This window comes from Sarcophilus harrisii, chromosome 1 (assembly GCF_902635505.1).
Source record: "Sarcophilus harrisii chromosome 1, mSarHar1.11, whole genome shotgun sequence".
Taxonomy (NCBI): Eukaryota; Metazoa; Chordata; class Mammalia; order Dasyuromorphia; family Dasyuridae; genus Sarcophilus; species Sarcophilus harrisii.
In genome coordinates this window covers 475,840,837-475,859,097 of record NC_045426.1, presented here as the reverse complement: position 1 = coordinate 475,859,097, position 18,261 = coordinate 475,840,837, and the positions used below count along the sequence as shown (strand labels likewise).

The 18,261-nt window shown below is 31.8% G+C and overlaps 1 protein-coding gene across 3 annotated transcripts in view; it reads right to left on the bottom strand.

Moving 5' to 3' along the window:
* The window catches only part of PRKDC (protein kinase, DNA-activated, catalytic subunit), a 153,934-nt gene that overhangs the window by 54,400 nt on the left and 81,273 nt on the right, over window positions 1-18,261 (bottom strand). For all 3 annotated transcript variants that reach the window (XM_023496026.2, XM_023496027.2, XM_031946427.1), the window contains 9 exons: window positions 16,284-16,395; window positions 8,897-9,021; window positions 8,653-8,802; window positions 7,552-7,725; window positions 6,456-6,554; window positions 5,169-5,376; window positions 4,134-4,323; window positions 3,194-3,409; window positions 1,892-2,004 (listed from right to left, as the gene is read on the bottom strand). In XM_023496026.2, the coding sequence (XP_023351794.1) occupies window positions 1,892-2,004; window positions 3,194-3,409; window positions 4,134-4,323; window positions 5,169-5,376; window positions 6,456-6,554; window positions 7,552-7,725; window positions 8,653-8,802; window positions 8,897-9,021; window positions 16,284-16,395 (1,387 nt within the window). The remainder of the gene's footprint in view (window positions 1-1,891; window positions 2,005-3,193; window positions 3,410-4,133; window positions 4,324-5,168; window positions 5,377-6,455; window positions 6,555-7,551; window positions 7,726-8,652; window positions 8,803-8,896; window positions 9,022-16,283; window positions 16,396-18,261) is intronic.

The following is an 18,261-nucleotide window of genomic DNA, read 5'->3' as shown; positions in this document are numbered from 1 at the left end:
ATCAACTTTGTTATATGTCATATATGATTTCCCTTGATATTTATATTTCTGTGATATATATAAAACTTTCATTTTAATATAATCCTAAAATAATCCCTCTTCTTTGTTTAGCAGAAAAGCTATTTTCTATCCTTCAGATAAGATATATCATTCCATCATTATCTCTCAAATTATATTGTAAGATAATTTTGCATTTCATGCTCACATGTTATATTATCCTAAGGAAAATAATTTCACTTTGTCTTTATGTCATTAGCCTGAAGCACAGCAATAGACATTGTTTATGCTTAATCTTTGATGAATTGGGCTGCTCTAGGTTTTGTTTTCTCTAGGTTTGTCAAACAGTGATCTTCTCTAGATGTCTGTCTAGATCAAGAACAGTACTCTACTTTGTTATAATAATCTATTTCTCTATTTTTACCAAAAGTTACTTTCTACACCATTAAGACACTTAAAAGTAGAATGCTGGTGGGATTAGACTACAGATGGAATTAAAAGATATTAAAATCATTATATATCAAAAGATGAAAAAATTCAACGTTTATTCTGAAGCCATTTCAGCATTCTTTGTTAAAGATGGACTATGATAAGGTAGACAAGGTCAGGTTTTGGTTGGGGAAGATACTGTATTCTTCAGTATGGGTTAAAAAACACTGAAATTGAAGAACATCATCATCTAGCCCGTTCACATTCTTGGATTTGGAAACACTAAAATAAATTTGAATGATAGTGACAACTTAAGAAAATTACTATATTTTATTTCATATTTTCTTTATGTAGTTTAAAGATATATATTTATATTCCACAAAATGGAGGTATGAGTAAAAAAAAAGCAACTTCAACTATTTTTGTTGTTTCCAAATATTAAATTTTTTTTTTTCATTCTATAATATGCCATCAACTTTTTTTTTTAAACAGTTACTGCTTGTTTTATTTTAGTTGAACAACAGTGAGCTAGATTGGGGAAATCAGTATCTAAAAATGGTGATCAGATTTGTAAAAGGTACTATTATAATAACTAAAAGTTAAAATAAATTTCATTAAAAAAAATATACCTGTGGGATTTTATTGGTGCCTTTTTTTTACACTACTCTTATATCCCATAACCTCTCCACATTGACAGAACTTCTTAGAGAAAATCAAAGTGATATTTGCTCCACTTTTCTGATCAATTCTATTCTGTAGCATCAATGATATTTTGTAAAATTGCCTAAATCATGTTTCTGTCTTTGAGTTAAATTTAGAAGTTCATAGGTTCATAAGTTTAGCCTTCCTTTCTCAGTTAAGTTCAAAAGTTTTTTTCCCCCCTATAAATCACTTTAATTAAAAGAAACCTGTATTCTTTATAGACTACTGTACTTGAATCAGAATTTCCCATCAACAAGATGAAAGGACGGGATGCTGGCCATATATTCCAATCATATTGCCCCCATGCTTATGATGTTTCTGGCTTTATAACCAATTATTATGTTGCTTTCCCCATATAAGATTCTGCCTACTATTTCTTTTTTGGATTCTTCTTTTGTCTGTGAAAATGATCCATCAGCCTTCCTTCAAGGCCCTTTGGCTTGATGACGAGCTAAAGATCTCTTTTATTAGTAACTGCTAGTCTTACCAATAAAAATTGAATCTGCTCAGAAATTTGTTGCCTCAGTTCAAAATGTCTTAATTTTAAACATGACATCTTAAAACAAAAAGAAACTGGTAAGCAAAATAAATCAGCTGATATATTTATATCTGTACCAAGTCTGACATATATGCAGTATTAAGTATGTCTTGTTCATAATAATTTTACAGTAAGATATGAAAAGAGATTTCCTCACCAGTGATCTAGCATCAGTATTTTTAATCAAATTCTTAAAAAAAAAAAAAAAAACACAAAAACACAAACCTTTTCCCTTTTCTGTTCAACAACACCTTTTCTGGCATAAATCAAACTAAGCTTCTCTTGATCCTTCAAAAATCGCCTCCGCAATCTTAGGATTTCTGCCCGTTCATCTATACCTAAAGTACAGGAAGAAAAAGTTATTACTAACACCAAAAACTGCAGAGGACCAAATTGGTGCTTTAATTTTTTTTAAACCATATTACAGTCTTAATTTCCCTTAAATTATCTAAATAATTCCTTAAGAAGTTCAGCATTGCTCCTGAGAACTAAATTTTCTAAAATACTTAGGAAAGATGACGTTAAAAAAAAAAAAAAGTCCAAGTTTAGATGAAGAAGTTTAAAATTATTCAGTAAAAATGAGACAGATTATTAAAACATTCATTTTATTTATGTCACTACTAATAAACTTTTGAAAGAAATCAACAAACTAAATGTAATTACCTAAGGAAAATAAATAGTTTAAAGAAACAAGTAGACTATTCTATCTTCACTCACACATTTTCTCATAACACTACCATATCTCAATCCTTGGCATTTTCCACACTGAAAAAATTTGGGTTTTAGTCCATCCTTAATGTCATTACCTTTTTTAATCTTTGGGATTGTTACTCCTAATCTCTTTATGAACTCATGAAATATCTGGCAGAAATGTTTCAAATTCTCAATTTCCTAATATTTTTCCTTTTGTAATTCCTTGATATTTAGAGCAAAAGATTTCCTTTAAATAAGTTTTCATGGGAGAGGGAAAAGAATACTAATAGGAAGAAGTGAGTGATGCTGGTAGTTAATAGTTCCTTTTAAATTAGCTATTTTTGATCAATACAAGAATCAGGCAGATATTATAGCCCAGGCCTACTTGTGCTGCTTCAAGTCTAAAGGTACTTTTAATAATTTTCAGAGGAGACATGAAGGTCAAAAAGGAGAAAAGCAGTGAGAGGCAGTTACCTTAGAGGAGAAGAAAGAATAGCAAGTGTTCCCCAAAGCTAACATCTAAGAGCTCATTTAACTTTCTAGCCACCTAATCTATTTTAAAGGAGGAGAAAAATGGAGGGAGAGAAGAGATGATGAGCTTTTTCCTCAATGCTTTCCTTCTACATATGGAAGAAATTTACTCTGCATTTAATTTGCTTTAAGAAAAAAACCAATGTAAATGCAAACTGTCAGATGGTACAAGTAAATGTATGTGCATAAATAACATAGGCCCAATGAATGTTAGTGATATACTACTCACACCACTGATCGGAAAGGCAGAAAGCTTGAAGTGTAGGTTTTTTACTCTACGTGGGTTGTAGAGTATTACTTTACCTTTGGTTTTGTTATCTACTTCATCTCCTGGCAATCCCAATCTTTTTTTCCCAAAATTAGGTCCCACTGATTTCCAGGCTGCCCTCTGTGGTTTGTCAGTCCTCTTATGAACAAACAGCAAGGAAGAAGACAATGATTCAGACAATGATGGAATTGTATAGTCTGCCAATGTGTCAATGCTGCTGCCAGTTAGCCAATTAAAAGAGTTCCTTCCAGCTGTAAAATAATTATAACTCCATTAAAATGAATTTGACCAAATTATATTTAGACAGATTATAATTTCTCCTAATTAACAAATATAGAAAAAGTCTGATAGAAGATAGTTTATAAAGTATCAGTGCTATCATCACAGCAATGTGATATAGTGAATACTAGGAATTAGACCTGGATTACAATCCTGGATCTGTCACTTATTGGCTTTGTGACCTTGAAAAAACCTGGCCTTTAGTTTCATAATCTTCAGATTTAACATATTTGATTAATTATCTGTAAGGTTTCCTTCTGTCTCAAAAATTCTATTATATTTACCATTTACAGTATTATTTTTACCATTATTATTAAATGGAACCACTGTATTTGTCAAATAATTACAAAATACATGTTTTCATTGTCACAATAATAAAAAACTGTGTTAAATGTCTAGTAAAAAATTCAAATTTATATAATAAGACTTTTAATTAGACACTGCATTTTTTAGAACTATGTTAAAGGAAAATATAGAAAAATATTTAACAATCCAGTGGTGTATATGTATATACCTGTCCTGAAGCAAAAACAATTACTTTGTGTCTATTTCTATTTAATTTCCAAAAATATTTATTTTGTTTTTATCATACTTTCTCTTTAAAGTATCAGTTATTAAAATTAATATAATGGTATATAACTTATCTTTGCAGAAATGAAGCTAAAGGATCAACTAAATTAAAGATCTGACATTTACCTATATTTTGTGTAGGAGTAAATTCATACTGTTGTTGGGTAGCTCTTATTTGTTTAGTAAGCAATCGTGGAAGTGAAAGAGAACCTTCTTGTGACCGATTTCTAGTAGAATTCTGGGAGGCCTGAGTCTCAATAAACATTGGGGTGAGAACAGTACTTCGATAACGCCAATCAGAATCGATACTATATTCCTGTATGTGAACAAATTTAAAATGAAATTAAATAGTAGCTTTACCATTTTATCAACAATAAATTATTTAAAATTCAACAATAGCAAATATGGACTGTGATTCCATTTACTTTCATTCAGCTCTCTAAAATATCATCCTGTCAACTTGATATCAGATCATTCAAAAGTACATTTCCAAGAAACTCGCTCTCTTCATATCAACCTTTCAGCTTCCCTGGCTTCCTTCAAATCCCAGCTAAAATTTCACAATCCAAAGGCAGCCTTTCTTGAGCCCTCTTAATTCCAGGGCTTTCCCTCTTTTAATTATTTCCTATTTATCCTGCATCTAGCTCACTTGTTCATAATTGTTTGAATATTATTGCTTCTACCATTAGACAATGAGCTCCTCTAGAACGAGGGCTGTTTTTTACCTTTTTTTTTTTTTATTCCCAGCACATAGTAGGCACTTAATAAATGTCTAATGGCTGACTTTAACTCAGTTTCTAATTATACTTTTAATTAAGAAGATTCTATAATAAAGAACCTTCAAACAAATTATCTCAATTAAAAAAACAACCCTCTGGCAATTATAAAGAAGGGATAAATAATCATCCGAAACATTCAGTTTCACCATTTTAAAGTTTTCCATCTTTCTAGCTAGTCTTGTTAAATATATAATAATAAATTAATTTATGCACAATCAGAAAAATTTTAGCCCAACTCTTATAACATTAAAAAAAATTAAGATCTTCAAACTCCAAAGAAATGACTATCTTATGACAAGTTGTTCTAGTATAGTTTATCTTCATGCTCTAAAAGGAATTTAACATTTTTAAATTTTGTAACTATGTACATCAAGTACTTTACCTGGAATTTGCAGTCTGAAAGGGGATGCTCAAATATGTGTCTTGAATAATCTGGGCTCTTGCTGGTCATTTCAAGTAGAAAATTTGTTGCTAAGCTCAAAAAATGCATTTCTATTTTAGTAGAGTATAAGGACCTCAGAGCCAGTAAGCGATCCAGTATGTTTGATGGTAACCTGGTTTCATGACTCCAGAAATTTCTAATAATTAACCTACAAGTGGAAAAAAGAGCAGAAACATTTCATCCTATTACTAAAAGTAATACATTACACAACATGCATTCAAAAAAATTTAGGTTTTTCAGAACAGCAAATACAATATATCAGATAAAAAAATAACTTTTAAAAAATACAGATTTTAATATTAAAAATAAAGACTAGTAAAGGATATGAAAAAAATTGCAAGCTATAAACAACCATAGGAAAGACTATTCTAAATTACTAATCTGAGAAATGCAAATCAAAACAGCTCTGAAGTTTCACCTCATACCCTGCAAACAAGCAAAGAAAATAGTCAATATTGGAAGACAGGACAAATTTGGTGAAGTTGTGAATCAGTACAACCATTTTAGAAAGCAATTTGGAATTACATAAATCAAATGACTAACTTTTCCAGACATACCACATCTATGTTTATACTCCAATGAAGTAAACTTATCAATCTATAAATCTACAACAATCTATCTACAAAGATAGAAGTTCCACAGATATAAGTATATTCCACATATATTCAGACTTTTTTTTGATGAATTAATCAATTTTACAGTTAATTTTACAATTATCCACTTTTTCTTTAAAAAATATTGTTAAATAAAAAATAATGACTCCTTGGGAAGAAGAGTGATGCCAGAAGAAAATTTGGTAATGTAACAATTCAAAAGATACCAACTGAAAGGTATTTTTAAAAAAGAAGTTAAAATAAGATCAGATGAACTAAACTGTAGCCAAATGTAGAATTAAAATTATAATGAATTCCATATAAATTATGCTTTTTGATTATATACATACACACACACATACATACACACACACACACACACATATATATACACACACACACAAATACATACATATATACTTATATAGGGGGTGGGGGTGGGGGAAGGAGGAAGATAATAACAATCAGTTCATTCAAATGTCTTGTATTAATGGAAAAAAGGAAAAAGGATAATTTTGTTAAACCATTATCTTATAGTAAATTTCTCAAACTATGATAAAATATAGTGATACACAAACAACTGTTAAAACTAATTTCACTGTTATGGTTTTCATATCCTAGAAGAATCACCTACTGAAGTCCAAGGTTATCATCCATCAGCCCTTGAAGCAGAACTTCTTTTGCCAGCTTCAGTACTTCCTGGGATACTTCATCAGTTTGGCTTTCTAGATCCCTTTTGAATATTAAAAGAAAAAAGAATTACTAATTTCTATCTGGATAGATAAAAAGAGTATGACTGCTAAGGCAATAGGCTGTCAGCTCAGTTTCCAGATAAGTACTGTTTTAAATTAAATTAAAAGGAATTTTTTCCAATCTGTTGAGTAGGTTACATTATGAAAGATTTATGGGCAGATATCAGCAAGAATTACAAGAAAGAGATGGCAGGGATAGACCGCAATTTACATTAGGTGAGGGAATAACCCTATAGACAAGATTATGATTCTATAGAAGTATCAAAATATATTTACTTCCAGAATTAATAAAGACCAATATCTATGTAGCAAGGGAACTATACTTTCTATGAAGTATATGCAAGGAATAAGAAGAGTAATCAAGGATAATTTTGTCGAGAAATATGACAACATCCTATTCTTTGTAAACATTTTTTATCACTAACACTGCTACCTGCTAGGAGGAGCTGTGGTAGAAATAGTGCAATAAGAAAGGGAAAAACAGGAACAGAGTTAAAGAACATAAAAATATATTAAAAGGATCTTCTGCAGCGATTAAAATAAATGGTGATATAGATCCTGACCATGCTAAGAAATGATAGCTAGCATGCTACCTCAACTTCTACATATATATCTATATCTAGATACATATATAGCTTTCTACCCTAAAAGAAGAAAACTAGATAAGCAATACCTCCCTCTTCTGGACAAATCTTGAAATGGCATTGTAAGAATAAAGTTTTAAGGGAAGATTCAAACTTACCAAAAATTAGAGTCTAAGCATACTATTTACAAGGAGTACTTACTTATTACATAAAGACAGGTTTTAGGAGTAGTTTCATTGTCTTAAAAAATAATCTAATTTTATGTAATAGTCTTGTAACATGTCATAAAGTATCAGCATCCTTGGAGATATTCCTCAGAATGCCAAATGTGTCATCATTCCTGAAATACAGGGTATTATTAAGAATGGAATGGAGCTCTGCTAAAAATCCATACCTGTAATTATCATGAATCCACATTAGGATATTATACATTTTTTCCCGACACACTGGAGAAGGATGAGAGATGAACTCTACAACACAATTTAGAAGTTCTTGTAGCTCTACAGGTTTCAATTTTGCTAGCATTGTATAAATTATATCCAAACATACTTTTTGCCTTTCATCATCTCTAGAGTGAAAGATACAAAAATCTTTAGTTACATAATCTTTATTTCTTTACTTTGTTCATCACAAACATGTACATGATTGTGAGTTATAAAACTGAAAATGAATTACAGTAACACTAAACAACAATGACTTTATAGTACTTCAGAGAGAAGCATGCCTCTTTTCAGCAGAGAGAGGATGGGCTATTAATGCAGAATAATGCATTCATTTTTGAATATACAGATTTATTTTGCCTAATTAATTCTTATTAATTAATTATTCTACCAGCTGATGCTGTTGGCCTGGGAGTAGGGAAGAGATCACTGGTAGTGATACATGTTTAAAAGAAAAGTATAACAATAAAATACATGCTTTTTTTTAATGAATTACAACACCAAACTAATAACTTAGAAGGATTCTATGATAAAGAAAATGGTTTCAAATACCAATGCTTTACATATAACATGCATTTGGTATTTACTGAGTTTGTTCTCATTTTAAAATAGAGCTATTATAAACTAATTAGAGAGACATCAAAATCTGCCCCACAAAATTACTTTTAGCTCATTCTCCCACATGCTTTTCTGTTCCTTCATCATAGATCTATTAGCAGCCACAGAAAAAGGTTTGCTGCACATTAGCTTCACTTATTCTTTAATTTCTGTCTTTGGATCAACTTATTCAGAAGTGTAGACTTTTAAGAACTACATGGGCCCTTGGTGATCACCGCCTCTGAGCTCCTCATTTTGCATAGAAAGGAAATGAAAGCCCAAGAGGTTAAATGACTTTGTTCATATAACTATATAAATGAGTTAGTGGAAGAGCTAAAACTAAAACTGACCAGCTGGAACTGACTCCCAGATCAGAGCTCTTTTCTACTTTATACATACCTTAGTATATATTCCATACACTCACTGACTGTTGAGCCAAAGGCAACTTCCCAACTCACCGATGTCTCATGATCTGGATGAAATCCTTACTCTTCAACTGTAAGTAGAGATCATGTATTTCTTCTGCACGACAAAGTACTACCTCTAAACATAAGGTTTTCATCACACCATGAAATTTTGGCAGCAAAAAGAACACAGCATTCATAAACCTTGAAATAGATATAATTAATAAATAGAATGAAGAAAACAATACTCTCCCATCACCAAAAACACGAAAATGTTCACTATGACCCAATATCCTACCTATCAGCAAGAGGAGGGAAGGTCTTCACTGCTTTATTTAAACACACAATAAATTTGTCTTCCTTAGTATTCTGATGTTGCTTCAATTGTTTGACAACTAATTCAAAAACTGAGTCCTCCAGTACCTAGAAGATTAAGTAAACTTTGAAACAAAGAAAAACATTGCAAATTTAAGTTTATGTTCTGTGGACTACTATTAACAAATTATGCTTTTGACTAAGTGAACATAAATGAAAATTAATGGACTCACCTAGAAATAAAAATATGTTAACTCACATTGGTAGAACTTTTAAAAGCTTTGTAAACTAGTTAGTTCACAACAAACCTGTACAATAAGTATATTAAATATAATTCACATTTTATAGTTAAGAAAATCAAATCAAGACATTAGAGGCAGATGGCAGCACCTTATTATGTACTATGTACACTGGATTAATCTACAGATTACAGAGCTCTGGATTAAGCTACTGGATTAAGCTACAGATCACAAGAAGTTTATATAATTCAGTAGCAGATATGTGTATACAAATAATTAAATTGATAGAATGTGTGATAGATACAAGAGAGATTAAAGAGAAAGTAATCAGAATCCAAGAGGGTAGAAAATAATTTATAAATGTTTCCTAGTTTTGACCCTTTTCTCACAAAGATGCATAAATCAATAACAAAATCCCTAATATTGTCACTGATATTCTTTATTCTGAAAGAAATATCCCTAAGATCCAAGTGTGAAATTAATCAGCAAGATGCTGCTTTAACTAAGAAAAACTGATATGAGGGAAAAAACAAATTTGCTAGTGGAAAGTATTAGTGAATAGTGAATATAATAGTAATACTTCCTGAATACAATACCATAACGAAGGAGATTAATTCTAAGCTCCAACTTTCAAATGTTTGCTAAAAGTATCACAAGTTACTATTAAACTATGTGAAGATTTCTCTTGAATCTGAATTTTTAATTTACTCCTTGTTATAATTAGACCATGCTGGAGAAGTTTTACATCATATGTTAAAATAATTATCCATTTACTTAAACTATAAATAACTTAAAAATATTAAGTGACTATTTCCCCATAAATCCTTCCGTAACTCAGTTCAAGAAACAAATGCCACACAATACAAAAGAGGAAAAAAGTTGCAAGACTGCCTTTGTTTCTTCCTTACTTCATTGGAATGAGTTCTCCTATCCTTCATCAGCACCGACCTATACATATATATATACCTTACCAGATAGCTGCAGTGAAAAGACCTGACCAAGCAGGGACAAAATTTCTGGCAATAAGACTATTGAAACTTCTTAAAGCTAGTTCTTAAGGCAAAAGAATATATTCTATTTCTTAGTGAAAGAATTTCTAGGTTGGTAAAGCCTGCCACATTTTGTATTTTTTATCAGCAACAGCCTTTTAATAAGCTAGAACAGCCTCAAAGAAGCATCAGAATAGAACCACTACTTCTAAACTTAAAGGCATTAGTACTGAAAGACATTATCTTTATAGCATTCCTATTACACTAATTGACCTTTCCTACTCCCTATAATAGTTTTAGCATAGACAGGATAATGGTTGGTCAGGTAGGTAAGATCTGCTCTTAAATAAACAAACAGAAAATAACTCATAGCTATCCTTCAGCATTTACAGAATCACAGAGTAGGAAAGGACAGTAGAAAAACATTTTTTCTATCATAGACTCATCTGGCAGTCTGGTCAAGTCTAAGGACTCCTCAAAATACTATTTTTAAATACATAAAATTACAAAAGGAAATCAATTACACTGAAATACTGGAATGATGTGTATTAAAACAAAAAAAAAGGTAATAATATATGTTAGGAATTTAGAGATAGGGTTATCTAGTCAGATTTATAATCTGATCAAGAATTCATTCTTCAACAATTTCAATAAGTGATTGCCTAACCTTTGTTTCAAGACTTTGAGTAAAGGAGAATCTGCTAGCTTCCTAAAGCAGAAAAATTCATCTTTGGAATATTTCTAATTATTAATAAGTTTTCTTCCTTATATCAAACCTAAAATCTCAGGAACTTCTTCATAGCTACTCAATAACTACATTACTTAGTTATTAAGTATTACTGTGCTAAGTTCAACCCACCAGTGGCTAAGTGAAATAGTTCTAAAGCCTCTTCCAAAATTATATCCCTTCAAAAATTTAAAGAATAATAGCAACTAATTTTACATAGAACTTTAAAGTTTGTAATGCAGTTTACATGTAAGGTACACTGTCCTTGTAGGATAAATGGCACACTTTAGTGCTAAAAAGGGCAGAAAACAGAAATTAAAAAAAAATTATTGTCAAAGTATGTAAGATATTGCCCCTGCTTGTAGATTAATAATTACAGAACTAAAAAAGGTAGGAACAGAATTATGATTTAATAAAAACTTTTAATATATTTTTATTCAGAAACCATTTTTAGAAGCACTTGAGTAATTTTGTACTGAATATCATCTGTGGCAAAAATATACTGTTTCAAATACCTTTGGGAATGATATAAAATTATGCTGCCTTACTTGTATAGGAACTGTCTTACTTATGAGGGGGCAAAAAAAATCTTTTTCATATTGAGAACTGAATATGAGTATAAAGAAACTTTTAAGGACACCCAAGAAACAATGGATCAGCTTGAATTATGGCTAAAATGGTAAAACTAATAAAAAACAACATTTTGCACATATACATATAAACATTTAGAGGCTTAGGTATACTTTTTAAAGGCATTTCACTGGAGAAGTCTGGGATGAAGGGTAAAACCACTTAAAAAGAGTCAGAAGGATCCACCCTAGAAGCAGACAGTTAAGATTCTGAGAGAAGAGTGACAGACTAACCTGAGAAGAACTAAAGATGCTACATTGGAAAAGAGACAGGTTTATCCATGCTCTAACAATAGGAAGTAGTCAGCTGACAGAAAGCTTCAGCCAAATTATTCCTAACTGGTGGGAGGGAAAACTGACTTCATTGATCAAGAGCTTCTGTCACCAAGTGGCGCTATTTGAATCTGCCTGATCTTATATAAAAGGTTGGTCATCTCTTCACTAAAGCATAAATTTACCTGAACCATCTCAAAACACATTTCATTTTTTAAGTAATAAATTTCTGACTGATAAAACATGAGAAGAGAAATTTTTGAAAAAAAAACTTTACATATTGCTTGCCAACTTGGGCCACCTTCCTTTCTTTCCCTAACACTAAAATTTAATCTGTCATTACTTAATATGACAGTTGTTCTGTCTGATAAAAGTTGAGCATTGTCTTCTCCAAAATCAGCATTGCTGCTGCTGCTTCTTTTTTTTTTTTTTGCTACGGCAATTGGGGTTAAGTGACTTGCCCAGGTCACACAGCCAGAAGTGCTAAGTGTCTGAGAACACATTTGAACTCAAGTCCTCCTGACTTCAGGGGTGGTGCTCTATACACTGCATCACCTAGCTGCCCCTCAGCATTACTTCCTAATGAACTATGTCAAACTACTAGTGAATATTCTATTAAATTTATTTAGTCTCAATAAACAGCATCTGGCACAGTTCAATCTGCAGTGTTCCATTTAAATACTTTTTAATGTTCATTAGTTATTTAGTCATAGACTATGTCCCTAAACATTTCTGCAGAAAATAATAAATGCTTTTTACTCAAGCCTTATCTAAATACACATAATAGCTTGTCATTGCACATAAAAGTCCAAACTCTTTGCCTTGTCATTCAAGACCATTTATATGCTGTCCTATATTCTATCTAAACTATATTATTCCCCATTCCTTAAATATTTTTTTACTTTTCCTGTGCCTTTCTTCTGTCTCTTAATCCTGAAATATTCGCACTCCAGATTTTTTTTCTATTTAGAAATGTATGTAGTATTTTATTTTTCCAATTTACATGGAAAAATGATTCATACTTTTTTTAAAAATATAGCTTTTTTTTTTCAAAATATGTGCAAAGATAGTTTTCAACATTCACCCTTACAAAAATCCACGTTCCAAAATTTGCCTTCCCCCCACTCCTTCCCCTAGACAGCAAGCAATCTAATATAATTTAACATTATTTTTAAAACTTGGAGTTCCAAATTCTCTCCCTTCCCCCTGACTATTGAGAAGGCAAGCATTTCAATATAAGTTATACATGAGTAATCAAGCAAAACATTTCCACTATTGTCATGTTGTTAAAACAAACAAACAAACAAAAAACCCCAAAGAAAAATAAGGTAAAGTATGCTTCAATCTGTATTTACACCATCAGTTCTGTCTATGGAGATGTATAGCAATTTTTTAATCATAAGTCCTTCAGAGTTAGCTGTTCTCAGCAATACAATGATACAAGACAAGTCATTCACAGATGATCATCTTACAATATTGCTGTTACTTTGTACACAGTACCTTTCATTTTGTATCAGGTCATGGAAGTCTTCCTAGGTTATTTCTGAGATTACTCTGCTCATCATTTCTTAGAGCACAATAGTATTATTCTATCAAATAACATAAAACATTTTGTTCAATCATTTCCTAATGGATGAGCATCCTTTCGATTTCTAATTCTTTGCCCCCAGAAAAGAACTGCTATAAATGTTTACATATAAGTCCTTTTCCTTTTTTAAAAAAATCTCTTTTGCGATACAAACCTAGTAGTGGTAATGCTAGGTTCAAAGCATATGCATGGTTTTATAGTCCTTGGGGCATAATTCCAAATTGCTCTATGGAATAGTTGATTCAGTTCACAATTCCACCAACAATGCATGAATATCCTGACTTTCCCATATCCCCGCTCTGCAATTTGTCAGTTTCCTTTCCTGTTCTATTAGCCAATCTAATAGGTTCAATTCCTATTCCAGATTTTTTTGACATTTTGACATTTTGACAAATGTCAAAGGGGATGTGGGGAAACTGGGACACTAATACATTGTTAATGGAGTTGTGAAGTGAGCCAGTCATTTTGAAGAGCAATTTATAATTATGCCCAAAGGGCTATCAAACCATCTATACCTTTTGTTCCACCAGGACCATTACTGGGTCTATAACCCAAAGAGATCATAAAAGAGTGAAAAAGACCACTTGTGCAAGAATATCTGTAGCAGCAGTCTTGTGGTAGCAAACAATTGGAAATCGAATGGATGTGCATCAAGGAAATGTTTTGCTTGATTACTCATGTATAATTTATATTGAAATGCTTGCCTTCTCAATAGTCAGGGGGAAGGGAGAGAATTTGGAACTCCAAGTTTTAAAAATAATGTTAAATTATATTAGATTGCTTGCTGTCTAGGGGAAGGAGTGGGGGGAAGGCAAATTTTGGAATGTGGATTTTTGTAAGGGTGAATGTTGAAAACTATCTTTGCACATATTTTGAAAAAAAAATTCATATTCCAGATTTATGCAAGTTGAAAATTTCCTTATCTTTCTTTCCCTAATATACTCAGGTAAAAAGGATCTCTCCTTTCTCTAAGTTCTCATGGCATTTTTTCTTTTTCTTTGAATTTTTGCATTCTATACTAATGGATCAGAAGTTTCTTAAAAATGGATTATTCAAATTTATAAGAATACAAGTCATTCTAAAAACCATTACATTGAATTCCCAATCCCTATATTTATGCACACCTGCATTTTTGATTTCCTTCACAAGCTAATTGTACAATATTTCAGAGTCTGATTCTTTTTCTACAGCAAAATAACGTTTTGGTCAGGTATACTTATTGTGTATCTAATTTATATTTTAATATATTTAACATCTACTGGTCATCCTGCCATCTAGGGGAGGGGGTGGGGGGGGGTAAGAGGTGAAAAATTGGAACAAGAGGTTTGGCAATTGTTAATGCTGTAAAGTTACCCATATATATATCCTGTAAATAAAAGGCTATTAAATTAAAAAAAAAAAAAAAAAAAAGAATACAAGTCATTCCCTAATAAATAAGTTGTCAAAGCATATGAACAATTTTCAGATTTAGAAATTAAAGCCATCTATATGGATATGAAAAAAATCACGACTGATTACAGAAATGCAAATTAAAACAACTCTGAAGTGCCATCTCACACCTATCAGATTAGCTAAGATAACAGGAAAAGATAATGACAAATGTCAAAGGGGATGTGGGGAAACTGGGACACTAATACATTGTTAATGGAGTTGTGAAGTGAGTCAGTCATTTTGAAGAGCAATTTATAATTATGCCCAAAGGGCTATCAAACCATTTATACTTTTTGTTCCAGCAGGACCATTACTGGGTCTATAACCCAAAGAGATCATAAAAGAGTGAAAAAGACCACTTGTGCAAGAATATCTGTAGCAGCAGTCTTGTGGTAGCAAACAATTGGAAATCGAATGGATGTGCATCAGTTGGAGAATGGCTGAACAAGTTGTGGCATATCAATGTAATGGAATAACATTATTCTATAAAAAATGATGAATAAGCTGATTTCATAAAAGCCTGGAAAGAGCTGAGTGAGGTCAGCAGAACAAGAAGAATATTGTACATAGCAATAGCATGATCAACTATGACAGACTTATCTCTTTTCAGCAATATAGTAACCCAAGACAATTCCAATATATTTGGGACGGAACATACCACCATCCAGAAAAGTAACTATAGAGACTGAATGCAGATCAAAGCATATTATTTTCACTTTTTTAAAAATTGTTTTTTCTTGGGGCAGCTAAGTGGTGCAATGGAGAGAGCACCAGCCCTGAAGTCAGGAGGACCCGAGTTCAAATGTGACCGTAGACACTTAACACTTCCTAGCTATGTGACTCTGGGCAAGTCACTTAACCTGAATTGCCTCAGGAAAGAAAAATTAAGTTGTTTTTTCTTTCTCATGGTTTCCCCTTTTTCTTTCACAACATGACTAATACAGAAATAAGTTTAAAATGACTGTACTTATATAACCTATATTAGATTGTTTGCTGTCTTAGAGAGGAATGAAGGAAAGAAAGAAAGGGGAAAAATCTGGAACTCAAAAATGTTACAAAATGAATGTAGAAAATTAACTTTACAAGTAATTGAAAAAAAATACAATACTATTAAGAGGGTGGGGAAGCTTTGATCTAGTCCAACCTCATCATTGATTACAAATCAGTTTCTTCATCTGTAAAATGAGCATAATAATGCAAGAAATGTCTGTTTCACATAAGCATTATAAGGATAAAATGAGATATGTTATTTTTTATATTTCTAAGATATAGTACTGTGTTTTATGCACCAAAATGTTCTCACTATTGATCTATAATGATAAACAATACAAGTATCATCATTGGATTATAATTTAAAATGATATCAACATCAGGTAATTAAAAAATATTTTTAAAAATGCTTACAAAAGGACTTTCTATGTAGTAGGTATTTAATATGTTAGTTGAATTATAAATTATTATAGGAAAAAGTAATTTATATAAAAGTTCACTTACATTTTCCTTCTTAGCAATATATTGAAGAATTAATCCCAACACTTCTGCTGCAGCTGCATATACTTCTTTATACTTTATGAAAGACATATTATTGACCAAAGCTTGAAAGTATCTACAAATTATAAAAGATGAAACAAATTCATAAAAATTCATTTAACTAGCATGCTATGAACCAAATTACACATATAAAACAAAGTACTATAAGCTCTTCATCACAATTCAGAAAGCAGACCTGAAAATAATTCTTCAATAAGCATACTAGTCCAAGGTACAGTTGGACCAAAATACCAAGAAAATCCTGTATATTATTCAAGAAAGTTTTTTGAAACATTCATATATTATTACATAGAAAACTATGCTATAACTGCATATTGAAAACTGTATAAAGTATACCTTTACTGTTTTGGATCCATTTATTCATTAGTATGGGGAGTCCTTCTAAGAGAGTACCATTAGTGAAGATTGTAAACTTTCCACACACTCTTAATCTGTATTAATCTTATCCATGCCTTTTTATATGTCCATTATTCAGTTTCCTTAATATTTTGGACAGGCCATTATGGCATTAAGATTCCTGTAGATTTTGTTTTGCTACTTTACTAGGTCCCCTTCTTTCCTATTCATACTTGTTTCTGATGAATCTGGACAAAAGATCAAAACTATCTACAAAAATTTTTTGTAACTGTTTTTACCATCAAGAACAGTGATACTACCATAACTGATAGCACAATCTTGGTTGTATTAATAAGAAATGAAAATAGCACCGAAGAAAATAAAGACCAAGTGGTTGGACTAGATCAATTATATCAGAAGAAAGTCCATGATGAAGTGATACTAATGAGAGCAGTGAGAGACTGATTCTCAAGGTATCAGAACATACAGAAGACACAGCAAAAATGTGGGGTTCCCTCAAAAAAGTAATTAAGAAAACTTTAACAATGCCTATCTTCTCCTATATATAAAACTTGAGTATACAGAAGCCTTTAATGGGGAGAACAGGAGGTGGGAGTGAGAGGAAGACTATGAGCCAGGTACTGAAATCACTGACAAAAGGGCTTGTTATATAAGGACCACTTCGAGAACTGCCCATTTCTTCTCACTACTCTGGGAGAGCTACTAGTGACACCCTGGGTTTTCTCACTAAGTGACTGGTATCCTCCAAATGCTGATTTTTTCCTGAGAAGCGCCATTTCATAAAGGCGATCCTTTCTTTCTTTCTCAGTTCTACTCCAGGTGCTCTCTGTACTTTTCCATGTCCTCACCAGCAGACTTGTTACCATGGTGATGATTCCCACCTCTGACAGCCCTCTTTCAATTGTTGAGTTTATGCCCCAGTAAACAACTTCATGATGTACCACACAAATCTCATTGATTTCTGGTTTATTTTGATGTATCTTCTTTGATTAGAATTGGTAAGCTTCTTGACTTGTTGTTTTGCTTTTACTGATATTCCCAGTTCTTAGTAACATGTCTGGCATATGGCAAGAGCTTAAAAAATGTTTCACCCACCTACCTACCTGCCACCAGAATCCACACTAAATGTTATTATATACGAAGAAGAAAATGTCAAAAGAAGAAAGAATGTTAAAGTACGGTGGTGGGGAGACCTGTAAGTTGCAAAGAGGAATAAGCAATCTGCTGATTCTCCCTCCAGGACAATTAAGTATTCATCAGGGTGTGTGAGAAGAAGAGCAGACAGTACTAGACATGATTGCCAATATGGCACTGAGACCTATTAATGCAAGAAAGAACACAAAAGGAAGAGACCCAAAATGAAGTAGAAAAAAAGATATCAACAAAGAAGAGTATGAATGAAAAAAATATGATGAACTAATCTCATAGAGAGTATGAAGGATAACTGATAGGAAATCAGTTTTCTCCACTTTACCTTTGTAATGTCATGAGAAAGCAAGTTGGAAGCATGTGAAGATTTGTAAAGAACTGAAGTGAGAACACAGATGAGAATCACACCAGATGG